The 27,571-nt window shown below is 37.0% G+C and overlaps 1 protein-coding gene across 3 annotated transcripts in view; it reads right to left on the reverse strand.

Annotated features, from left to right (window-relative positions):
* The window catches only part of GAS7 (growth arrest specific 7), a 140,551-nt gene that overhangs the window by 13,699 nt on the left and 99,281 nt on the right, over positions 1–27,571 (reverse strand). For all 3 annotated transcript variants that reach the window (XM_032209962.1, XM_032209964.1, XM_032209963.1), the window contains exons 3-6: positions 17,233–17,310; positions 13,096–13,181; positions 6,957–7,010; positions 1,292–1,381 (exon numbers count right to left, since the gene is read on the reverse strand). In XM_032209962.1, coding sequence (XP_032065853.1) covers positions 1,292–1,381; positions 6,957–7,010; positions 13,096–13,181; positions 17,233–17,310 — 308 coding nt within the window. The remainder of the gene's footprint in view (positions 1–1,291; positions 1,382–6,956; positions 7,011–13,095; positions 13,182–17,232; positions 17,311–27,571) is intronic.

Consider the following 27,571-nt stretch of genomic DNA (forward strand, 5'->3'; position numbering starts at 1 on the left):
GTTTGAATATAGTGAGGCTTCTAATATGAGGCTCAGACAAATTGACATTCATAGGTCATTAATCTGGGAGTTCAAAACAAATGAGAAGGGAGGTACACCATTCATAGTGCATTTGGTAAATTTCACTTTCTCTGTCTCTGCGTCAACCAAAAATCAACCAAGAGTTCTTGATGCTATAAGGTAACATGAAATTGGTTACTTGATTGAGAAAGGTATCAACCTAGACTTATTATTTTATTCAACCATTTAGGCATGATCATGCATATTTAGACACATACTCTTTTCTTACTATAACTGTTTTGGAAACAATCTCTAGTGAATAAGATATAAGGCAAATGAGTTGAATGATACATAAAACACTCTCAGATCTATATGGAATGTTAGGCTCAGATATGGCTAGACACATTTTTATGGCTACAGTGATTACAGACTGGAGTTCATTATCCACTTATATGCAACCACTGTCTCTCAAACATAAACACACACACACACACACACACCCTCTTATCTGGGTCATATGGTGAACAAACAGAACAAAGAAGCAAAAAGACTTTTGCAGGATCCAATCTGGGACGGTTCCCGGGACCAGAAATTTTGAGCTTTCAGCGAAAGGGCTGGAGAGAAGTGCCCCGAAGATTGGCCCCAGCACAAGTACAAAAGAGAAAATCTCTGGTCTTGGTGACCGACCCAGATCCTGCAACATTATCCTGGGATATGTATATTTGGCTTCATTTGTGAGAAAAGACTTTTGACTACCCAATATAAAGCAACTTTCAGATTACTGGTTTTACACCACGGGAAAGTGAGGAGGGAGAATTTATGCTGTGCGAACTCAAAGATGCTGCTCAACATTACTAGATAACACGTGTTCAATCTGTGACTTTTGAAAGGAAGGCTCCTTTTCTCTTCCCCCTTTTCTTCCCTCCCTCCTAATAATAATTGTTTCCCCCCCAACCATTGACATAAAATAGGAATCTGCTGAGTGATCTGCTGCCTGATAGGTGGGGAAATACTTTTTACAGCCTTGAAATGCCCATCTCTTGTTTAGAGCATTTCAGGCTGGAAGGCCAGGAAGTGATTCTGCTTCATTCCAGTCTTCTGGTTTTAAGAGTATAATGATTCTGCTGGATTTCATATGCAAAGAAAAAAAAATAACTTTTTCAGTGTCATGTGCATCAACTTTTAGGCTTGGATTTTATCATGTTTGCTATCAGAGATGTTAGCAATATGTCTCATCCTTTGTAAAGCTCAACTGCTGCAGTAAACAGCATATGGGAAGTTGCTCACTTACCCAGAAATAATCACAGTAGCTCCATTCAGAAGGTTTTAGCAACTGCTGTTCTGGCATTGTGTCAGGATGGGGAAAAGTCACACAATTTATCTAATAAAGAAGAAAGTAATATAAATACGCTGGACATGCAAAGCAATTCAGAAACAGAGAGATGCTACATATGTAGAAGCTGGAAGCTTAAATAGGACATAGATATAGGTAGTTATTAGAGTGATTCTCTCTTCAGCCAGAAGATGTCATCAAAAGCAGGTAGAAAGGGCTTCCTCAGTCCGAATATCTAGAAAAAAGACCCCAAGCAAGATAGAACCACAGTTTGAATTCCTTTTTTTTCCTTCCGAAAAATCTAGAAACCCTTCAAGACAAAGCTATTGCTTACTTACAAAAAAACCATATGTCCAGAACTATTCAGGTAAATTAATTCCAAGAACAGTTAAATCCAAAAAGATGGCATAACACATGAAAGTTGCTTATCAGAATATATTAATCGCAAACACATGGTTATTAAGGCATATTATTCAATTATCCTAACTCAACAGGGCACTAAATTATCTCTGAAAGTTGCTAGGGTATTAGTATTTTCTGAATCCCATGGGTAGATAAAAAATCCACATATAATCTCTTTAGCTGAATGATAAATGCAATATCTGTTTTATGTGATTGTTGATGACGATCTCACATGAGTTATGCATAAATCACTACAGGGAGGTGACTTCTAATCATTTTCAGATATACAGTATATTGTGGATCCTTCAGAGAGAGAGAAAGAAGAACAACTAGGGGTTTCATTCTCATGCTTATTTTTTCTAAAGTATACAACTGATCTCGTCTGGAAAATGTTCACCAGTTAAATTTATGAAGCCTACTGAGAGAACATTTCTTTCCTTCATTTCAGAAAAAAAAGTATACCAAAAAGAATGCCTACGTTTCTAATTATCTTTGTTTTAGAGAAACAAGCTTTGATGAACTTTCCAGAAATACAAAGTACATCAGAATGGTCTTTATATGCCTTTTGAATCACAGAATTATAGAACATTGGACCACTTATGAAGTGGATCTTGTAGATTATCTTGTCCAATCTCCTCTTCAATAGAGGAATCCCTTACAATAGACTTTCCTGCAGATGGCCATCATACCTCCAGCAGATAAGAATCCATCGTCTGCCAAGACAATCTTGTTTCACTGTTAAACAGCTTTTGATATTAGGATGTTTAACCAAATACAAATCCTTTGTATTTAAAACCCATTGCTTCCTATTCTGTCCTTGGAACAACCTGAACAAAACCTACCCCATTTTCTGCATGACTTCCCCCCCCCCCCAGATACGTCAACATAGCTGACAAGTCTCTTTGTTGTCTTCTCTTTCCAGAAAAGAAAAATGCAGGCCTTCTCCATATAATGGAGAATATACTGATATTATCCAATGTTATCAATAATAATTATGCAATTTCGACACTGCTCCAACCACATATGATTCTATGTAGGATGGACATGGAATACAGATGAGCGTTTTTGCACAACAAGAAATAAAAAATGTACAGATTATTTTTGTGAAGCAGCAGGCCTGGTTATTGGAGCTGTCTAGTGTTTCAAGACCTGAAATGTGTGAGCGCGAGGACACTCAAGTATCACCTATTCGCAATTCACCTTTTTTCAGGATCATGCAACAGTGCTCAACTGCAGCACAATCTCAAGAAAAAATTAGCTTGGTTACAAATCAGTGACAGATAGATGCTTCCTGTATATTTCAAAATTCTCTTTTTGCCTTGAAATTCAAAGCACCTAAAAGCCCAAGCATTACCTTCTGATTCTACAGGATGCAATAAACCCAAGATGGTTGTAGCACTTTTATAAGATGGAAAATTTTCCTTCAAGCAGAATAGGCTTTTTAAATCAAGTATTGGAGGAAGATGGATAAATACAGTGTTTTAAGAAAAAAAGGCATTTTGTAACAAATTGCCAAAGAGATGCACCATTGTTCTATTTTTGTAGAGTTATAAGAGTGCCCATGCCCATAAACATTTTTTTTAAAAAAAATGTAAAATACTTCTCAAACGTATCTTTCTATGGTGGCTATATATGCTATGTGGGCAGCATCTAAGAAGCATCTCTGTCCTTCATACTCAACATAAGTGTTTCTGCTTGTAGTGGTACTGCCTATGTTTCTCAGGTTTTAAAAATGTTTTCAAGGACAGAAATGCTACAAATTTGCAAGAAAGTTAGATTGACCAGAATTAGATAGGCAGAAATAAACAGAAAATTGTAAAATTGTTAATTTTAAGACTACTCTTACAACTCTGAACCTACGAAAAATCATTGTCTGTTTCCCACCTGAAAAATAACATCATAGAAAAAAAATAGCACAGTAGCTGGTTATTTTCCTTAAAATGGTTATTTTGCTGTTTTAGGGAAGGAAAAGAAGAATATGTGAAGATCCCTGAAATGAAGATCAAAATCATAATGAGTGCTTCATTCAAGCCTCAGAACAGCATCCTTGGGGACAGTACACAAGCTGTCTAAAAATAGTATCCAAGGCATGTTCTGAAAGACAACATCTTGTCCAACATCTCTTGCTCACAGTTCCTCTCATGGGGATTCCAAGAAATATTGAATGACTTCATTGACAGCCACAACTTCTCTATGAACACTTGTTGGCATCTGAAGGACCTGGCTGCCCAATGAAACATCAGTTGGCCATAATGTGGTTTGGGGGCATTTCCAGATTATTTAAATACCGACTAAATCCTTTTAACAGAGGGTCAGTGTTGAATGTGACCGACTGCCAAAAGCACAATTTCCTATGAACTTGCTGGAGAAGCAAATGCTGAAAGTCACAGTTGCATACCTATTTGGAATGTATGTATGTTGTGCAGGTGTACAACATACATATTGCAGGAAAATGCGAAGGGAATAAGAATAATCTTTATATTCACACATCAAAGGATCTTTGCTGATGTTACTTTGAAACGTTTGCCTAAAGTTAACACTGTTCTGTGTGAAAAAAAAATTGGGCAAGAGTCAAGATATTTCAAGTGTTACAGATTCCTGTTAGCATATGAGTAGGAGGCTGTGTTGTTCCACCTCCAATACTACATGAATAATTTGATTCTTCTTTCCCATTTTCATACACTGTGCACCAGCAGGAACAAGGATAAGGCCTTCCTATCTTGAATGTTGTATTTAACCTCTTAAGGTTCAAGAATTGGTTGCATAAAAAGGCACCTGGTTTGGGACAAAGGATATATATCACTGTTCAACAGCACTACAATGAGGATATATTTATAGATATCTGATTTATCCACTCCATATCTGCAATACTTTAATTGAAGGGATATTTTTATGAGATTATAGTAATGGGAGAATAGGGAACTAATTTTTGACCACAAAAACACTTGCTGGGAAAAATCTAAATGAATTGGTAAGTACTCTGTATTTTCCATAGAAACAAAATAGCTGTTTTCATACCATATTTTAGTATTATGGGAATGAATCCAAGGATGACACCTCCTCCTGTAGGACACCAAACATTTGTACAACCTCTGTTTTTCTTCAACATCGGAAACCCAAATAATGGTTTGTGCCTACCTGGAGACACTGCCATTATTTGGCTGTTCTGATACTAATGCCAACTTATATCTTGTTGATATGCCAAAGTCAGACATTCTGAATTGTGATATACAGGGAAGAAGACAAGATGGAGACAGACAAGTGAGCCTAGCAATAATCAGAGTTAGTACCTCTAGTTCCAAAACATGATTTCGTATTATTTATAAGCAGCATTCTCTGAGACTTTTTGAAAGTCTCCTGATCGTCTGATATATTTTAATATATTTAACAGATTAACAGAGTTTGAGGGGACCTTGTAGGTCATCTAGTCCAACTCCCCCACACACACCCAAGCAGGGGACCCTACACCATTTCTGACAGATGGCAGTCCAGTCTCTTCTTGAAAGCCTCCAGTGATGAAGCTCCCACAACCTCTGAATTTTTTATTCTGAAGCAAGAAAAATCAACATATAGTTTGTGGATTCCAGTTTCTGGAAGTTAGAGGTGAACATCTAAGATACCCAGAAGAACAGAGTTGAAAGAGACCTTGGAGGTCTTTTAGTCTAACCCCCCCCCCCCACCCCAAAAGAAGGAAACTCTGTGCCATTTCAGACATTTTCTTTAGAAGTGATGATATTTCTCAATGCTGATTTTGGAACTTTAGAAAGGAATGGAAGAAAATCTGTAGTACTGGGAGGTGCAAAATCAATCTACTTCAGGAATTAGGATGAAGAATATAATAGTAATAATAAAGTAGAAATTTTCTTTCGTTTCATTTGTGACTTACTGTGATTATTCTGACTTTGTCAGAAAATGGCATTGCTTCAGGCAAATCCAGGAACAATGACTCCAGAAGAACTGTTCAGTAAAGTTAGCCGAGCTGACTTTACTAAACATTTATTCTGGTGTAACAATTCCTGAAGTAGTCTAAAGCACAAATAAACAACAGAGTGAAGGCAACCAAATAAGAATGAAAACCCTTTGTCAAAATTTGGGGCTGTTGTTTTAGTAACCTGCTAATTGGAAATCAATGTAAGGTATTTAGTTTGGTTGCTAACAGTTTCATTGAGAAGTGGAGCAATCTGCCATTCATTCAGTAAATCTGATCCTATTGCAGCCCTTCATCAAAACAAATCCAAAATCACTGTTCCACAATAGAGATGTATTCCAAAATCCAAATGAGCCTGTACTTTCACAGCCCCATTGTAAATCTTAAAAGGTGTAAGTTGATAAAACACTAAAATTACATTTCAAACCTATAAAAACTGAATGGCTATCAAAAGGGAACATCAACACCTATATAAATAATCATTCCACCATATACTAGTTCCCTGGTGGTTCTCTCTCTTACTTGATCAATTGAGGGATGTCATGTTGCTTCAACAGATTTGTTTCCATTATTGTTTGCAGCAAAAAGGCAGAATTCAGGCTTCAACAGAGAAGCATTTATAGCTTTTAAATCACTGCATTCAAATTTTGTACATGTAATCCATTTTTATGAGCGACAATGGAGTGAAGAATAAGTTTACATTGATTTAAAAAACAGAATTCGAAATAGAACATTTCAGCCATCCACACTGTATGTATGTATACTAGACAAAAATAACTGTGTAAACAAATGCACACACACGCACACACAAGCACACACACATAGACAATTGTTTTTCTCTAGCCACTGAAATCTGAAAGGTAAGCCATCGTAGAAAACAGGTTTCATGAAACCTTGGTGTCAACTTTTTCCATTGTGTACACTGTTCACAGGAACACTCCATTCTTTAGATGACTTCACCAGTGATAAATTGTTTGAACTGAATGAACGAAAACTGCTCCAACTGTAATTTAAAAATCCCAGCACACAGAAGGGTCTCCCACCCTCTTTTTTGCTTTCTTTCCTATATCTCTGTGTAACAGGCTTTTTGTTAGCTTCAGCCTTTTAAATATGGCTTCATTGCAGCTACCGCTGAGGAGAGGAAGAACCATGTTTACATCTGGAAAACATGAGGCAGACCCCAGCACACAAAATCCTGTCTTTACCCCCCTCCAGCCTGGCCTGCAGTGCTACTGGCTGACTGGATCACCATAGTAACTGGATTGGTGATTATCACTCCAGGATTCTACTTACCGTAAAGGTGTTCTCCTTATTCTGCTTTCGAGTAGGTGATGGAGACCCAGGACTCTGAGGAGAGAGGCAAGAGGCATCATCAAAACTGCATTCCACATCCGACATGGTATGTTTCTTGAGAAATTGTGTGTGTATATAAGGATATGTGTATGGAGGTGGTGTTTGAAGCTGAACGCAAGCCAATTGTGAGCAGAGTCCCTTCTGCCTGATTCCTGGGTTAGCCTTTTCCCATGTCTGGAAGTGTCACAGCTTGGCAGCTGGGCTTTTGCATGGGAGAGTTCTGTACTGTGATCCTGAAGCAGCACATAAGCTCTGTACAGCCAGATAATTCATTCGAAAGAGGGTGACCCCTCCCCTTCCAATCAGTGCTTTGCTTTGGAATTAACCCTTCAACTGCACGCCAACGCTGGATTTGGACTCTCTCAGTACTAAGTCTAAAGAGTTACCAGAAACTCCATATGTATACACCGCAGTTGATGTGTACAAACAATGTTTTGATTGTAGGTTCAATCACCTTTCATTTTCCCCCCTCCCTTTTTGACGGCTTGGAAAACTCAGTCAGAAGAGGTAAAGACATATTTCCTAGGTAGAGATAGGGAAGCAATTCATTTAACACAAGCTTATTTTAATTTGCATTTTCCAGAATTAAAATCTGCACTGTTTCAATGTCAGGATACAGCTCTCCAAAAGAGTGCATGGGGTGGTCTTTACATTAGTGGAATGATTTGTACAGAAATGCATGCATTAATACAAACAAAACAAAATCCAACACATTTTTAAAAAACAGCTGCCTTGAAACTAAATAAACACAGCTAGCCAGCATTAGGGAAAATATGGTCTTCTAAAATGCAAACTGTTATGAAAATAAGTGAAAATGAACAACATTAAACCCTGAACAAAAGTAACTGCTTCATCCAGCTATAGCTGTCTGCATGTGAAGCTAAAATCACAATGCAGCTGTCCCTCAGGCTTCCTCTACTTATATTTGCAAAAGACTAAAAGCTTTACAAAGCATCCCTTGCATAAAACTGACAGACACAAAATAAACTAAACAAAAAGCACTGGGTGCAACGTTCTATCAAGGAGGCAACGGCTATGTTTTAAGATGATATTTGCTCTGTTACTCCATCTCAAACCCCATGCAATAGTTAACAACAGCACAATGGACATATCTTGCTGCATCCTTAATTGTATCCATTATTCTTGAAAGGTTCATTTATTGTCTATATCTCTTACAAAATAAAGAAATAAATGTACATTGTATTAACCAGCACTACAGAGCAACAAAAAAAATTCAAAAACAGAACCTAACCATCTTGTTTTGAACTGCATAAGATTCTTTAAGGGGCATATTCCCCAGGTTAGAGCATCTCACCAATCCATCCTTATTTGCACTATAGTATAATCTGGAATAGAACATCATCTATCTGGAATAGAACCTCCTCTCTGCTTTCTGGGACAGAATTTCTGCTTTTTCCTTCAAAGCATCCTTATGTAAGGGAATCAGCTTCTCTTAATTTCATTTTAAAACAAAATACATCTTTTATCAATCTTGAATCCAGGATGAATGTGAGAGCCAGGAAACATTTTAATCTCTCACACATTAATATCTTAAAATGACTCAAGGGATTTTTTTTAAAAAATAACACTGTTAGCATTAGTTGTTCACATGTGCAGAAAAGGAATCTCCAAGCAGCAGACCAGCAGTTCTACAATAAAATTAGGGCTGATTGCTAATTTTACCAGGAAGAACCATATAATGAAGAATTCCAAATCCTCTGTTTTCTTTATAATCATTAAGAGCCAGTTTGGGGTAGTGTTGAAGATGTTGGCCCAGAAACAAGAAGACTATGACTTCTAGACCTGCCATAGCATGAAAAAATGTCTGGATGATTTTGGACCAGTGATTTCTCTCAGCTCAATCCACCTCACAGAGTTGTTGGGGGAAGGATACATTAGTAGTATTAAAAAAGGCAGAATAAAAGCAACAACAAAAAAAGATTTGCTTTAAAGCTACCAGCTTTGCCTATATGGAATGCACTTTCATGCTCAATAAACTGCTAGCAGCTTCAGTAGTAAACTTAAATTATCTGAGCTTTCAAACCTGCAAATTGCTTTGGTTAATATCAAAACTTCTTTGAACCAACTATTTGTATCACATTAACTAAGGATATTCCGTTTTCCCAATTCTTTCCAGTTGGCTGACTGGGTCGAGTCTTGCATTTCAAAGCCAGTATAAGAATAATCACTTGAGCCTTGCATGAAAGTATTCTGATGACTGTCTGGCCATTTCAAAGCACCTACAGCTAATATGAATATGAAATCTATGCACTGTATATATAGAGAATAATGAATAATCTATATAGAATAATGTGCTCAGAAATCACCTCATTCTGTGCCATTTAGATATAATCCTCAGTAAATCCAAAGGAAAGACCATTAATTTACATTCTTACATCAAGACCAGATGAACTCAAAATAATCACTATCCTGGGTGCTACAAAACAATGACAACAATGAAGACTAAGATAGACACACGCAAGAAGCATCTACAGAGCAAGGTTCACTTCCAAAGTGTTCAAAGTGGTGAGATTTTCCAGAGACAAAAAGGAAGATATAGAATTAAATTATCCTCTCAGTTTTCACATTTAATTGTTTTACACAACTTCCATTTGTCACTTTCTTTTTCCTATGCTATAGTAGCCATAGACATTGTAAACACTGAGCATAAGAAGCAGCCCTTGCCCTTGATAATTTGGACTGTCCATTGTGTTTACAAGACCACTGACCTCAATAAAGTTACCCAGTAGAAAGGAGGGGGAGGGAATTTGTTTTGATGCCTCAGGAAGGTAATGTAAAAAAAAAGTGTGTGAAAAGCCTGCTGTGAATTGAGTCACATTGTGAAAGGCTAAACATCAGCAGAACCCCCCCCCCCCCCCCCCCCCAGTACCTACTCCAAGAGTTATGGAAAGAAAGAGAAGGGACTAATTTTTGTTCTAAAAACAGAATCTTCATTGTTTGGGATCCATCCAATAAGCATCTTTAACATGCTTCATGCTGCAAAGACAAAATTAATCTATTCTACAGTGACACTGCAAACATTAAAAAAAATACTTGATAATGTTAAGAATAAAGATACTGCCAAGTATTGGAAATCTCAGCTTTGAGTGGTGCCTCTGCTTTTGGTAGCACTTGTAGGGGAAAGACAGAAAAGATTGAGAGGAGAAGAGACTGAGGGCCCATGCAGTGTGGAAGGCCAGCAGAGCTGTTTTGACCAAGTTCTTCGTGTTCTAAAAAATATGACTTGCTGACTCAATCAAAGCTTACAGTAGCATTTTTTTCTGAACCACCATCCTCTTAACAAATTAATTGTGTTGGCAGCACATACTTTCTCTGATTTGCTATTCTACAAAACATTCAAGGGGACTCACAAAATGTTGATGATGACAGTGAACCTTTCAACAACTTATAGGAGCTTCCTAAAAACTGGTGCTTCCTAAGTATACCTTACAGAAAGTACACCTTGCAGATATCTAAGAATTTAACAATGGAAACAAGACAGCTAGTTTGTTTGTTTTTTACAGGGAAGCTTAGGTTGATACTGCTATTTAATGATGTAGCTAGTCTAATTATCCTGAGCAAATAATATTAACTTGCCTACTTTCCTGAATAATGCTGGAATGCAAATATTAAACAATATCCATATCTGTAGAGGAAAGCCAGGACAAAATAAAACTAAATTCTATGAGTTGGAAAATATTGTGTTGGAGGTAGTAGCTTAGACTGATGGTTTTTTTTGTAGTGTTTGGTCTAAGATTGCTGTATCATTCACACAATGTAAACATTTGGTAGATGTAGAACTATATAAATTTCCCCTGACATTTGTCTGACATGCTGTTAATAAATGGAAAAAGGAAGAAATGCTAAGATGCATATCCTAGTCAACGTAGCTATTTATTGAAAGAACATGCAGAGAAAATGCAAAAATCACTTCAAGTACCCTTGTGAAATTGGCCTGCAAGTTCTTTTCATTAACATTTGGGAAGGAGTGACCAAATAATACAATAACAAAAGGATCTGATAGGCTTTAGGAAGAGGTTCATAATTAGATTTCTAATATGCTATTGTAATCTGTGATGTAACATTTCCTCCATTATCACAATGTGAGTATTGTAAATGAGAAACTGAAATTGACACATAAACTTCCAAAATGGTTTTGCAATGTCATGGTTGGAAATGACCAAATGTATTTTATTTCACACAGGTGCAGAATGCAGATTTAAATTTTGGATTCATTGCTGCATTCTAGAATACTGGGTCTTTATAATTCAGCTATATTTAGTCATCATGTCTCACCTTTTAAGACATGCAGAACATTCAAAGCAATTTCCACATCACTCTGGAAATATTGAAGAGAGTGACAGAAGATTCCTAGAATTTGTACTTTATATTTTTATTAATCAGTTGGATGACGAGATGGAATGCAACTGATTAAATCTGCACAATACAATATTAGGGGAAGGGGAGATGGCCAGTATTGTAGAAGACAAAAATAGAATCTTGTTGTAGTAGACCTATGTGCTAAAAATGTTTTTAAAATGAAATTTAACAGAGACTTAAACAAACCTATATACTTAGGAAGCATACATTAAATGTATAGATATAGTTTGGTTTATGTATGGATATGTAATAGTACTTAAGTATTTTGGAATAGTTGTTGATTACAAGTTGAATATGAATCAAGTAGTCTGATGTGGTTGCAATAAATGTTACTACAATTTTAGGTTTCATGGGTACTACAATTTTTACTTTATTCTAAATCGGTTGGCTCACAGTTCAGGCATTGTGTTTAAAGTACTACACTTTAGGAATTCAGATTACCGTAAGTAATGCAGGGTCAGAAAAGGGCAACCAGTGATATTGGGGGACTAAAAACAATAATTTCCATTGGAAAAATTGGGTATATTTAACCTTGAGTAGATTTGAAACAAAGAAAAATAGAAGCGCATTCTCCAAATTCCTGAAGCATGTCACACAACTGAAGGTTAAGACCTGTATTCTACTGTCTCAGAGTGAATGACACAATGTAATGGATTTAAATTTGAATTAAAATGTAAAATGATTATTAGGAAAAAATAGCTAATCATTAAGAGCAAATTTTATGACAATGGAAACTATTATTATCCAGAATAATGATGTCCTTTCCTTTGCTGGATGGGTTCTAGGCAACTACAGTATCTGCCCTAGAAGCTTTAATTTGGATTCCTGCAATTAGCTGGTGGGTGGAGCTAAATTCAGTGGCCTAAATGTCCCTTCTCATTCTGTGATTTTATAAAATCAATTGGAGTTGTTAATGAATAACACTTACAAACATGGCTAGAAACTACAGGGAGCACTGAGTTGCAATTTAGAGATGCAGAGATCATTTCAGGATGATCCTGGTGTTTAGAATGTAAAAAAGTGGAAATTTCTCAAAAGTCTCCTAGCACAGCGACATGCTGGATGGGTGTCAAGGACTGTCATTATCACCACACTGTTATACTGAGCACAAAAATTATACATAGAATTATGAACCATGTATGACCTAAGGATCTAAACCATGTATTTCTGCGAGAAAATTTCAAGTCATCTTTCAACATGCTCTAAAATAGCAATAAAGAAGGCTCATGGAGGATTTCGAATACCCCCACTTCCCGAGTTCACACATATCATAAAAAATGTGAGAAACATAGATTTGATAGTGTAATTGCAATTAAAACATGGACAGAAAGAAAGCACATTGCACAACTTGCCTGAAGAACTTTGTGCTACCAAATGATCACAGATGGCCAAAACTGAATAAGATCAATAGGAGCTTTGACATATAAAAACAGCAGAGAAAGAAAGATGGAGAGAGATAGGAAGTCACATACACAGAGAGTGGTGGCGGGGAGGGAGAATGGTGTTTCAGAACTATAATGACTTTGAGATTTACAGAACAAGCTTGGACTTTGCTGTGGAATAATGGTGATTCACAATTTTTAAATTAAAAAAAAGCAATTTCCAAGCTTCCTTGGACTGGAAGTTACCACGAAACCTGTTCCTAAATAAAGCTAAATTTATTAAGGGAGGAACCCTGAAACACATTATGTGAGTTTACCTGAGGGTCACTGCTGATTTTGCGGAGACTCATGTGGCTTGGCTCTAGCTGGGATGCCAACGTGCCTGGTATGTGATATCCGTTCACTGTAAGAAAAAGACATGAAGTTCAGACCAAAAAGGCAGGAAAGGAGGGGGTGGCTTTTAAGTCACTCTGTTCAAATCAAGTATTTTACTTGACCTTCCCAATGATGATTCACATATTATTTAACACTCTCCAGCACCAATTCAGTAAATGAAATCGTGACCCGACAAATGCGCGAACGCCAAAAGCGCGCCGACAAAAACGCGGCGCTAAAACCGCGATGTCAAAAGCGCGCCGACAACAGCGTGCCAACAAAAGCGTGCCGACAGAAGCGCGATTTAAGTTAAGGTAAGGTTTAGGGTTAGGTTTAGGGCTAGGTTTAGGGTTACAGCGTGCTTCTGTCGGTGCGCTGTTGTCGGCGCGCTTCAGCGCTCATTCGTCGCCGCGCTTTTGTCGGCGCGGTTTTGTCACCGCGGTTTTGTCACCGCGGTTTAGTCAGGCGCGCTTTTGTCGTTCGCGCATTTGTGGTGGAACCAAATGAAATACAGTATTCCACAGATACTATCAACCTCTTTGTTAAATGAAGAAATATTTATTTTATTTTATTTAACCTACTCTGTGCATGTTGGGGGTGGGGAGGAGGGCTCCCAAATGTTTTTTAAACCTAAAGCAGATCACAATTATTACTAAACTAGGCAATAAATAATCCAGCCATTATAAATCAAGTAAAAAAAAAGAAATGTTTTTCTAGATTTTCTAAATGATAAAAAAATGGGGGTTAACCCAAAGGAACCCACAGGAGAAGATTGCATAGCTGAGGAGAAATGAAGGTACTAGGGGAAAGTATCTCTTCAAAAACATTTCCTATATATAACCTGGGATTTGAGGGGTTTTCAAACTCTATTATGAGGGGTTTTCAAACCCTATCTATCAGGCCTGCAGCCATCTTTTCATCTATTCTACTATACCTTTTCTATTGTGGAAAAATGGGAGGGGGGATTGTACGGAGTTAGATACTATGTAGCCATAACAAAATTCTTCCTAGAAAGCCAAGGTCATCCTTTGTCTTCACACCTCTGCACTTGACTGGAACTGTATGGTGGAACTGCCAGCATGGCAGTGGAAGATTGGACCATGTGATGGACTTGTGGGTGTGGGGACAAGATATTGAACTTTCAATTAGGTGTGAAAACGGGGAAGCTTTCAGATTCGGGTTTTCCCAGATGTACCAACATGGATCTCTTAATAAATTAGAACTTTGAGCAATACTTTGCCTTGGACTCTGATTTACTTTTGGGTGCTATGTGGAACCCTGATACTATAAGGATCTGAATGGCTTCTGCAGAAATAGGGGGGGGGACCTTTCTGCATGGAACTACACAACAGAAACTCTTGGCAAATGAATAAGGCTTATTCTCTTGAACAGAGAGGGTTTTTTTCTCCTTAGTCTTTTGAGGAAAGGAGATTCCCCACCCCACCCTTGATCAGCCACTTAGAAAAATTGCTACAAATGTCGCTGAAAAAACAGCATCGAGATGAGAACAGATGACTTAAAGCTCCCTGCAAGGGACTATGGGGGAAAAAAAATTGAACGTATTCAGCCATCCTATCTTACCATGAATGCTGCTCTTTGGGATACAGTGGAAAGGTACAGCGGAAAGGGTGGGACTTGTCAGCTGACATTGAAAAGCCTCACCCTTCTTGATCAGGGATTTTTTAAAGAAAAAAAGTCAAACAGAATAGCAGCTGTCCAGGGCTGCATGTGGCTTATGGGATGCGAATTGGATATGCCTGTCTTGGTATTGAAAATCGTTCCTCGGCATCACCAACAGAACATTGCTGAAATATTTTCAGATTTTGAAACAAAAAGCAACATTAGTTGTTAAAACACACTGAATGGAATGTGATTATTGTAGATAACTCCTTTACTCCCTTTAAAATCGTATGGCAAAATTAGGAAATGAACTGACACACACAGACATGTGTCTCTCTGTGTATGTCTAGCTATCTGTGCATGTAATGTGTATATATATGCATATATGTATGTATGCATAGGGACATGGTGGTTCAGTGACTAAAATGTTGAGCTTGTCGATCAGAAAGGTTGGCAGTTCAGCGGTTCGAATCCCTAGCACCTCATAATGGAGTGAGCTCCCGTTACTTGTTCCAGTTTCTGCCCACCTAGCAATTTGAAAGCACGTAAAAATGCAAGTAGAAAAATAGAAACCACCTGTGGTGGGAAGGTAAAAACATTCTGTGTCCCTTTGGTGTTGAGTCTTGCCAGCCACATGACCACGGAAACCTCTTTGGACAGTGCTGGCTCTTTGGCTTAGAAACGGAGATGAGCAACGCTCTCTATAGAGTCGGAATGACTAGCACATATGTGCGAGGGGAACCTTTACCTTTATGTGTGTATATCACACACACACACACATCACACATATAAATAAACAAATACACTTACATATAGCAATAGCAGTTAGACTTTACTACCTATACACACACACATATGCTATATAATATGTGTACATAATTATAAAGTGATCTCAATTATTTATAGAGAAGAACTACCGGTAAATGTTAGAAAATAAAAATGAGGTCTGGAAGTATCAATAGAAAGGGATTCATTATGAATCCCAGTTCATTATGATTTTGGACTTTCCTTCATGGTTTATTGTTTCGTATCTCTTATAATTTAAAAAGTGGAACAAATGGGGTAGGGAGAGTGACATGAATTCCAAACACAACATTCAAGTATCTCAAATAAACCAAGAACTCAAGCACCTTGCTTTTAGAGACAAAAAAATGAAGGCAATTTATTAAGGATTTTCCAATGACGGAAAGGATTAAAATTGTCAAAGCAATGATTTTTTTTTTTACCAGTAGTAATGTACTGCTGTGAAAGCTGGACACTGACACAAAGGAAGACAATGAATTATGGATCTGGAGATAGTTACTAAGACTGTGAATCAATTCTGGAAGGAATAAAGATTGAATGCTCCTTTGGGAAAATTGAACAGCAAGCACGTACTTTGGTTCAGAAGAGTGGATAATGGAGTAGAAAAAACACTCGGCAAGGAATAGAAGAATGGAAAGGAAACATATAAGGATGGATAATCAGGATCAGGGATATCATAGGAAGATCCTTGCAAGATTGCAGATCCAGAATAGGTCAAGGTGGTAGGCATATGCAGTGGCAATGCAGAAGTCCATTGGTATTTTGAGGGGTTTGGTGACATATTTTGATTTCTCATTCATTTTAAGAAGTCGAGAAGTTTAGACTTTGTTTTGAAGTAACCTGCCTTTTTACTCTTATTTACTGAATAAAAGAGAAGGGGTAGGAGGGAAGGAGGGAGTCTTTATATAGCTGCAAACCTGTGAAAGTCATATGTAACCTAGTCAAATCCAAATCCATGACTATAAAAGGGCCAGAGAGTCATGGTGTCAGGTTTTGATAAAAAATAATAATCTTGGAGTTGTTGTTGTCGTTTGTAGAGACCCTCTGTACAAAACCTAACACTGGGTACTGTGGAAATTGGAGCCTCTCTGCTCTCATGTTTAAGGAGCTCCTGGTAGCTTATTAGAGACCTCATCTTGTTTGGTATATATGCTTTTTATCTTATGCTTTTAAATTTATTTGAATTCATAATCTGATGGTGAGAAGCGAAATGTCTTCAAAAGAAAAAAAAACAAGAAAGTCCAGTTGTTTCCTGAAAAAGCACCTTTGGGACAACCATGACCTGGATGACTGAGAAACTCTACAGACTTTGAGTTCATAACAAAACTTAAAAATCTCTTTATTCGCTTGTGTGCTTATTGTCTCTGGACCCAAAATAACCAACTGACTGGATCCAAAATCACTGCCCTGACTCTTGACAAAACAGCATACTGCATTCAGCAACCGAAGTTTGAACCTGATTTGATGGTACCTAAACATTATTCATATCTCTGCCAAGGAAATTCTGAGCATTCTCCTAGTACTACCTTCTCTCTAACGATAGGCAAATATATCACCGGGATTTTCCCATTTAATGTAGATAGTAAGAGCTTTTATGATCCCTTTCCCTTTTGGAGAAAGTAACTGCATGTGCCTGTGGATGATTTGTCCCCTACCTGTAGGCAAGGAGTTCTTCTGGCTCACCGAATTCTTTGGAGTTCCCGGAACACTGCTTGGTCGCTCCCAAGTAGTCTCTGTTAAAAAATAGTAACAATATCAGTATCAATAGTCACAATCACTAATAAGTGCATGTAAGGCCTTTGTTTTCTACCCCACTCCTATACAACTACACATAATGGTTCTTATAAATGCCAATCAATAAATGCCAATCAATAAAAGTGTTAATTCATGAAGAAATGTGCTCTTTCATATAGAACTGTTCAATGCCAGTTCTTTCAGAGAAAAGGTATTCATTAAGATCCCTTCAGGCAGTCTTCCCACTTAAAGGAGGAAGTTGCTGTACAGGCTCAACAGCCTACTGTGATTCTAGTCAGTTATGTGTCAGATTGAAACACCCTACACGTCTAGACTGTGGAAGTCAGAAAAGCTGGAAGACTACACCTCAATGCCTATAAACTCACAGACTGGGATTGTTTATATCTGTTGTTATATTAGCCAACCACTAACGTTTTCTACAATATGTCAACACTCATTAGAACTGAGCAATCAAACTGTCCTGAAATATGCAAAGGAAAGAGCTTAGGTAGAGTGCATTTCCTGTACAACTGAAGAATCACAATTACGATGTCAACAGACTTTCTTTTAGAAAATAAAATAAGGGTTGTCTGGTTGTTTAGCAGCAACCATGTCCCTTTCACTGATGTACAGTTTTTTTCCCCCCTACTTCAAATCAAGCAGTTTTGTTTTTTTTGGCTGAATGCAAAAATGTGTCTTTATTTAGCTCCTGGAACATGGAAACATTATGTATTTCATCATGCATTTCATAACATCTGGGCTGAGGGAGGATGGAAACAAGTGTTAAGGAATCACTGCAGCTGTTTCCAAATGATAATTGCAAACAACATCTCTGACTGTAGATGGTGCTATCACTTTGAATTAGCACAGACTGCAGCTCCACCTTCCAGGTTATTTTTGCAGATCAGGAGTTGCTGCAAGTATAGATGATTTAAAGCATCTACTTACAGTGTTTGTATTGAGAAGCTGCATGCTTGCTTTCTAAGAGTCAAACAGGTAATATTCAAAGAAGGGAGCAAATCTATATCAAAAATCTACATGTGAAAATGCTACAAAAAAATTAGGGAGGAAAAGCTTGGAAGAAAGGGCACTGATAAGCCAACACACATAATAATTGATTACAGACTACTGAAAAAAATGGAGTTAGATACCAGCAAGATTTGGTGGATGATGGCCAATGGCATTATCCAAAAATATAAATCAAATACCTGCATAGTGTAATACTACACCAGGCCAGCAAAATACTATGCTGACTTGTATTTCTCCTATTATTTTCATTTTAAAAAAAGATTTCCAGTTATTATTTTCTCAAACTTCCTTTTTCTTTGGACACTGATGGATTTGTGCTAATTGCTGATCTGTGTAGCCTGCATAACCAGCTTAGCTCCTGCTTTGTAATCTATCTTGTGGCATCATAATATCAGGTTTTGTGTGTCTCACTGGTTTCACATAATAGTAAACTATAAACATTCAGAATGTCTTTCTGTCAGATCACACAATGTTCACATGGAAAATGGATAAGTATCACTCACTGATTGCACGATTTGTTCTGCTTCTATTGCAACAATAACCCTGTACACTATTTTGCAACTGAATTCCCTCCAAATATCCTGTCACGTATCATAAACACCATCTCCTAGTCCACATTACATAAACGTGAATAAGAGGGCATTAAAAACACAAGGAAGAAAACCATATTAGCTATTGAATACCACTTTCTAAGCTGCTACCTTTTAAAAATATATAAAAGATAAAATCCTTTTAATGTAGATTTTAATACACATTCTACTTTTTCAGAACAATATATTTTAACTGGAAAATCTAAGATTTCATGAAGCAATTCCACAACTCCACTTGCTAAGACTACTGTAGAGATGACAAAGCGTCAATATTAATCATGATACCTATAAAAATACTGCACAGTGGCACTGCCAGTTACATATTGTCCTTTATCTTAAGTGATAAACAAACGATGTGATAACACAGCATAACTAAATCAAAGCTACCATAAACACAGCACCAAAGAAAAGCTCTATATGAATATGTCTTACGTGATTATTCCCATGGTTCTCATGCTTGGACTTTCTTTTCTTTCCAAATTATGTTTGTGGTTGATGGATCACAATCATCCATCATGAAACATTACATTTTAGTATGCTACAATTAGAAAACAGATCTCTGGTTCACATGAAAAAAAAGCCAAACTTTTCACTTGTTTCCAGTGATTCAGATTATGAACCCATTCACCCAGTTAATGTACAAAGATAGACCATAGTTCCTATAGTCATCGTGTAAATGGATGCAAAAGCTGAATTGTGGCTGTGTTAATGGATAAATGTGTTGCCTTTCCAACATTCTGGCTGAGAATACTATGAAGTGTAATACAACACACTTTTATTACTGAGGTTGCCCAGTAGTGGAAGATTCTATTGTATTATATATTTTGTTTGACTGCAGCTGTTTCCCTTATAATATTTGCATTATTCTTAACATATATAACAACAATAGAAATATATAGGAAATATAGGATGGAATGGTCCAGTGGCCTAGAAGTGGAGCTCTTATCTCACAATCAGGAGTTCGATCTTCAGTAGCGGCAGATATTTTTCTCTCTGGGAACAATGAGTAATTAGCTGCTGCATTGAATCCCGCATTTGCGACAGGAAGGGCATCCGGCCAGTAAACACTCTGCTCCATTCAGTTGCCCTGACTCCACCCCAATTTAATGGATTACGGGGTTATTAAAAGAATGTATGTATGTATATGTATATGTGAGTGTGTGTGTGTAACTCTGTGTGTGTGTGTAGGAAAGTTAATTGATCTACAGTCATCTTCTTTCTAGGGCTACTTGAGGCTTTCAAAAGGGGTGCTTTGCAATGGCAAGGAGCACATACAAAACACCTTTTCTCCTATCATAAAAGAAGGTATATAATGTGCAAATCCCAGTTGCTTCAGAAGCTTACCTAGACCTCCCCAAATTGTATGTGTATGCACAGCCCCAGTTTTCAGTACTAGTCATTCAGCAGCCAAACATCCATCATTTTAGTCAGCCTCCTGGAGCTCTGTTAACTAAACACTCTTTTTAAAAAAAATAAAAGCATTGCCGCCAGTGATGCAAAAATATTCTTGGCCCAAGCATTCAAGTGCAAATTATTAGCCTCTGCAGGTTAAAACATAAAATAAAACAGCACTGAAGGCAAACAATTAGCAAGTGTAATATTATTAATGCTAAAATTTGCTTGGCATTCCATTTCCTATTTAACTGTCTGAGTTAGCAGCTTTTATTTTAGACTTGTTTGGAATGTCTGCAGAATGTTGAGATGGTAATAGTGAGTCACAATAGGTTATTGCAGTGCAGAATACAAGTAGTACTTGATTAGCTGTGGAAGCTTTAGCACTTTGTGGGGATGTATAATTTGTGATTTGAAGATGAAAGAAAAACACTGAATAAGTTGTATTTAAGGAGCCTGAAAAATCAACAATTCGGTCTCTGAAATCTTAACTTATCCTGAACTATCTGCTGAAATCTCTACATTCTTCTATTTTCTGCTATTGCTATTTTCCCTTAATTGGATAAAATTAAAATATATCTAGCTATTTTAGGATTAAATTTTGAATTTTTATCCTTTCTGGGTAAACTATTCATCTTATATGTATTTATACATTTACATATGAAGTTCTGATTGCACATAATGTATTTGATGTTAATAAAATGGAATTTAGATATGATATGATTGATAGATAGGCAGGCAGGCAGACAAACAGAAAGACACAAGATCCATTCCAGCAGCTCCTTTCGTGATAAGAAAGTAGATCATACGTTCATGCTATTAAAAAATGGTAATAATTGTTCTCCATGGAAAATTGTAAGGCTATAGCTTTCCAGTTACTCCCAGAAAACATGTCCTTTTTTTAAATAAACAAATATTCAGTCTTCCTGGATTCATAAAGAAAACCATGAGAAATGCAGAGGAATTATATGCCACAGTGGTAACATGAGCAACAAACACTTCTACTATTGTTTTAACACCAAGGGAAGCTTTTGGAATACTCTTGAGAAGTTAATTCTTTGAGAAAATACCCATCTCCACAGGAGAGAATGTTTTGAAAATTGAATTGAGCAAACTACTTATGTACCTCAAATCTGGGGTTATTCTGCAGAAGAATAGTGAAGAGAGCTCTCAGGAGGATCTACCTACTATATGGTATTATATAGGAAATAATGTAGCACCTGAAGGATGTTCACAAACTTTGTAGAACACTTTTCGACCCACAGGAATGGGAGAAGGTAACTAGTTTAGACTTAGATTTACTAGCCAACAAGGAGCAATCCTTTCATATTTTTAAAGGATATATGATTTTGAAATTGTTCGCAAAATGAAACTTGACATTTACACACTGTGATAGTTTTGCCTAGAACAACTAACTGGAAGAGCATCAAATGCTGACAGGATGAAGATCATTAGAGACTCAGAACTGATCTGCATTTTCTGCATGAAGACAGGTCACCCTACAATTTAGGAATGGTAGAAAAGAATGATGTCATCCTCAGCTTGTTGCTGGGAAGGTGACTTCCATCTAATGGTACTTATTCTGCATCAAAGGTAACCTTCTCTCCCTTCGGTCACACATTAGGAAGCCAATCCACCTATTGCACTTCATTCCATCTTACACCAATGCCCCAGTCTCTACTATAGAGGCTGTGCCCTTCTCCAGGTTCCCGCTCTCTACTTTCATGACCATTTCATATGAGTTGTCTGCCTTGAAAGGGTGGACTTTGTTTTTTAGGTTAAGTTGTGGGATGGTGACATGCTGGTTTTTTCTTAATTGGCTGAAAAGTGAGAACTGTTAACAGAATAAAATAGCAATAGCGCTTAGACTTATATATACCGCTTTCCAGTGCTTTTCAGCCCTCTCTAAGTGGCTTTACAGAGTCAACATATTGATCCCAACAATCTGGGTCCTCATTTCACCGACAAAAGGCTGAGTCAACCTTGAGACTCGGTGAGACTTGAACTGATGAACTGCGGGTAGCCGGAAGAAGTAGCCTGCAGTACTGCATTCTAACCACTGTGCCACCATAAAGTTGGAAGGGACTTTGTAGGCCTTCTAGTCCAACCCCCTGGTCAAGCAGGAGACCCTATCCCATTCCAGATAAGAGGTGTCCAGTCTCTTTTTCAAAACCTCCAATAATAGAGCATGTACAATTTCTAGAGGCATGTCGTTCCACTGGTTAATTGTTTTTACTGTTAAGAAATGTTCTGGCTAGATTCTCCACATAACTCTGGTGACTGATAATTGGTTCCCCCCCCCCCCCAATCAGTCCTCAAAGGACATACCACAAAAAAGTGAATGTGTGCTTGTTTTTCTAACATGAGTGGGAGCAGAAAGGGAAGAAAGACAATTCACCATTTAGAGGCTAAATCAAAGTGTGGCCCAGAAGGAAGAAGGGGTTGAAATCTGGAAAGGGTTTTCGGAAGCTGGCTTTATTTCAGCCAGTTTAATTTTATAGAAGGCAAGTTGCTAAAGGCTGAAGTGGGAAAACCCACATGGAAAGAAGAAAGAATTCATCTTCATTTTTATGATTGTTGAAAAAATATAAGGCTGAAGTAAAACATTTAAGTCCTAGCAATCAATTTTTTTGTCCATATTAGAAAAGATGTGACAATTCAAGCAATAAGGGTTGTTTCCCCCCCTCCGCCCCTGGGAGGGGGGATAAATGGTGTGTAAGGGTGAGCAGATAGAATGAACTTTCCTAAAGAAGTTTTGAAAGTTATTTGGATACAGATAGTCCTATTAAAAATAATAAAAATCTAACTTCACATAAGGAACTGCTCGAATGATATGCCAGCACTAATGCAGTGTTCACATCCATGGGAGTGATGACAGTTTTTCAGTGAATTTCATTATTAAATAAATAAATTGGGCCAAGCCTGGTTATTATTTTTTAAACCTTTCACTATTGAATGCTGATCAGTTCTTAGTTTCTACATTCTGTCTGTGTGAATGTGTTTATGATTCAGATCTAGACCTATTGATTTTAATATAGTTGTTGCTTTAAAAGAAGTCAGAAATATTTAACAGGAGCAAGCTCATTTTCTCTTCCTAACCTTAAGGAAATGAATTGTTGAAGGGAATCATAGCACTTTTGTCCCTTCAGAAGTAACATCTTGTATTTTCATGCTTTTACAGAAAAATAATTCAGTCAAACATTCTGAATTTTACACATGAAAAGATGAACTATACTGCCGCTGCTATCGAGCTATTATGTAACCAACAATTCCATGTCAACCTGCAGTGTTACACTGCCGAATAATGGCAGGTACTAAAATAACAAGGCACTCCATATTACATATTAGAAGAATCCTGCTTTTTTTTAAAAAAAGGCTTGTCAAGCCTTATAGAATGATTTTGCACTAAATTATTGTATTTAATTGACTTAACAGCCAAACCCAAGTGAATTATTTTAGCTTGCTCCTGAATATTAGTAAATTTATTCAATATACAAGATGGTATAGTGCCATATAGCACGTGAAATGAGCACCTTGTGGGAAAGGGGATTATGTAAGATGGAGTGGAGAAAAGTTTAATGGCAGAATTGTAAATATAGAGGGAAGTGGGGGGGGGATCCCAGAAGAGACAGGCATGAAAAATATCCAGAGAATCATCCAGCAATTTTCAAAGGAGAGATATCATCTCTACAACACGGCAGACGCATGGTCTCATGTTCAAACTTCGTGCCACTTGTGTGTTGATGTTACATGTACAGAAAAAAGTGGCTTAAACTATGATGCCATGCCCAACAATACAGATTTTTGTCTATCCCCATGCATTCCTATGCCACTCCTTATACTTGGGAATATGGGGAGGACAATCACACTCAGCTGGGTAATTACATATTCCAGTAACTATGTTGACATCAATAAGAATAGGTCCTGTGTGTAAAGATATTCTCCACATAAACAGAAATTTTGTTTGATTTTAAGATTCCTCTATATACTGAGACTTTTATATATATAGGCCTCATTTTGGTGACTTCCACATCATATAGCTAGTGAACATAAGAAAAAGTTGACCATGGAGAAAGGGATTTTTCAGAAACTGTCTTTTATCTCTATGTGATCCATACTTACTAAAGTGATTTTCATCACATTAATCCATGGCTAAAATAAAGCTCCTCTGGAAAAGTGGCAGATAAAACCTCCTATCTCTACTGTGTCTGCTAGTTATAATGTAACCTCACAATCTTTTCAGCAACTTTGTCTGCAGTTATTTAAATTTTTCACCCATTCATGGCTTTCAATAGCACCTTCTGTTCTTCTCAGTGAATGTAACATGACTCACCTCAATTCACCAGAATTTATTTTAGGGAAAAAACCCTAATTAGATAAACTTGACAGATGTGATAAGTGTCAGTAATAAATAATATTAGTACTCCAGTAAAGTGCTACATGCTACATTCAATAAACTGCAAAACATATGCACAATTATAAATACTGTTAAATATAATCCATAAATTGTCTCCTGACAGTGATAAAACTGACAGAATAAATGATTGGCTGAAATTTAGCAGTTCCATTATTCAGCTTAAATTGCTTAATACAATAACAAGCCAAGCAAACCTTCAACCCCTTATCCCACACATTTTTTAAAAAAGTCACCAAGATGATTTTATTCCTTCGCCTTTTTAGCAAGATATTGAAACTAATTAATTGCATGATGTTGCATTAAATATACTTATGCACAGCAACAGCCTCCTCTAAATATTTATTAAATGCAAATAAATCATTATAAAAAAGGGAAATCTCCCTATCTAGATTGGTTAAGTCACTTGCTCTTATTATTTAAAATACAACTCCAGACTTTCAATCATGTTGCTTAACTGTTTACTTAGAACTTTTATACTACTATTTTTTTTTATTTTTTTTTTGCAATTAACTAACTTTGGTATACTCTCCCCCAGTGTCAAATAAGATGGAATGAGTTACACTGTAAAAAGAAAGAAGAAGGAAGGAAGAGGCAATATAGTTATTGTACCTTTTTTAAAGTGGTTGGTCATATAATGTAATGTGGAACACACATATATGAGATATGACAGGATGTGTCTCCTTGGAATCTTTAAGGGAGACTCTAAACCATGTAGTAACAACCCTGCTTCCCTCTTCCCAAAATTTCTGGGAACAGCCTTGTCAGTCATGTTTCCACCAGCCAATTTTCTCCAGAGAAACCCCTCTGTATCCAGGGAGAAGACAAGTGGTTTCTTCATTATAATTTACCCAAGGTGGGGGTGTGACTTCCCCAAGAGTAGTCTTTCTCCAGAATAAATGTAACTGATTTGTTAAGGCCATATCTTTGTTGGGTGTATCAGGGTTAAAGAACAAAAGGACATTGAAAAGGCACCAAAAGCAAAGAGGAAAAAGGAAGAAATGAACAATGATGTCTGCAGCATTAATTTCAATTGCTGTTCTTTCTTACAACTCAAATTGTAATTCATAAAATAAAATCCAGTCCTGATCTGCCTCTAGCCTTCTGATCTGCCTCTAGCCTATGTGGCCCTTATATTTAACCCAGAGGTGATAGAGTTTATTTTCTCATTTAGCTTTCAGCCAGCCAAAAGTCTTCCTAAAAGCAAAAATAAAATGAAGATTGTCAACCTCTTTGATAAAAATTTCACTTTATCAGGATTTCATTTAGCTGACTTCTGGTTGATGTCGCGGTGGGATCGGACATGCAGTATGGATATCCATGCTCCCATGCTGAGTCCTCTTCATCAATGGGCTCTTAAAGGACCCAAAGTCGCCCTGTAGGGGCAGTGAATAAAAAGAAGGGTTCCCTGAGAAGTCACTGAGAGTCGTAACTCTCCTGCCTGACCCGGGGTTTTCTTTCCCTCTCAGCCACAAGGAAAAGGCAGCCTAAACATGGCTGCCATGAAGCTGGGACAACCGAGGAACACCTCAGACTGGTGCTGAAGGGGAGTTAGTGAACAGTGATTGGAACTGGGTAAGAAGATTCTTTTTATTCATGTAGTCCCTAAAATTAAAGGGAAAAAGAAGAAAATCCAGGAAAAGAAACTCCTAGACTTACCTTTTTTAAAGTGGCGAACAACCATAGAGAGAAAAATCCTAGACACAAATAAAGGAACTAAGGGGAGGAAAGCTAAATACATTTTAATGAAAGAAAATTGGATTTTAAACTGGGCAGGTGTTGTTATGGAAAGGCATTAAAATGTACCAGAATTTATTTGAGTATTTAATTTTGTCTGTATAAACTGAATTAAATTTGGATTTTAATTTACCACATTTGAAACAATGCTGAAACCTCTGTTGATGCTGCCATCTACTGGTGAATGGAATATATTACACCCATACAAATCTAGGAAAACTTTGACAAAAGAAACAAGTAACATCTTTTTGAAGGATTGTGGTGATACTAACTGTCCTATAATTAATTACTTTACTATTGTGAGAATAAAGAAGACTTTTAAGTGAAGTAAAGTACCTTTTGTTGTGCAGAAACTGTTTGGACTATTTAAATGGAATTGATTAATAACCCTGAGATGTAAAGCGCTATGATTATTGAACTCTTTGATGAGCAAAACTGGAACAGGATATATTGTTTGTGGATTAAAAGTAGACTTATTAAACTAAGACAATATGCCCTTTCAGGGGAAAATAAGTGAGATTTCAAGAGAAATGGTGTGGGTATTTCAAAGCATTAGGGGTACCATGACAAAGAACCAAAGAGAGATAAAAGACTGAATCCCAAAAAAACCTGGATGTTTTTAAGAAAAGACTGGACAGCCACCTATTTGAAATGGTATAGGGTCTCTTGCTTGAGCAGGGGATTGAACTAGAAGATCTCCAAGGTCCCTTCCAGCTCTATTATGATTGAAATATATTTTAAAAATATATTTTGCACTGAATGCAAAAAAGGGCGAGCAGGAATGTCTGTGGCTAGCTTCATTCCCTTGACCTATTGGCTCAGCTGTGAGTGAAAGAACTTACAACACTTTGATATTTATTCAGATTTCCCCAGTAGAACAGCAAACTTTCTATATTAAGGTGCTTTATATAAATGCAATTGGTTTCTTCTGGAATAATCAACCATATATTGGATCAGAATTATTACTACTGTAGAATGAAAAGAGAAAATATGACTTGTATGCCTTGTCTGCTCCTTTCATAAACTTAACATTTTCAACAATGTGGTTCCCTAAACTAGATAAAGATGAATGTTTATCAAATGCTGAATTTTTAAAAA

Source organism: Thamnophis elegans, chromosome 2 (assembly GCF_009769535.1).
Source record: "Thamnophis elegans isolate rThaEle1 chromosome 2, rThaEle1.pri, whole genome shotgun sequence".
Classification (NCBI taxonomy): domain Eukaryota; kingdom Metazoa; phylum Chordata; class Lepidosauria; order Squamata; family Colubridae; genus Thamnophis; species Thamnophis elegans.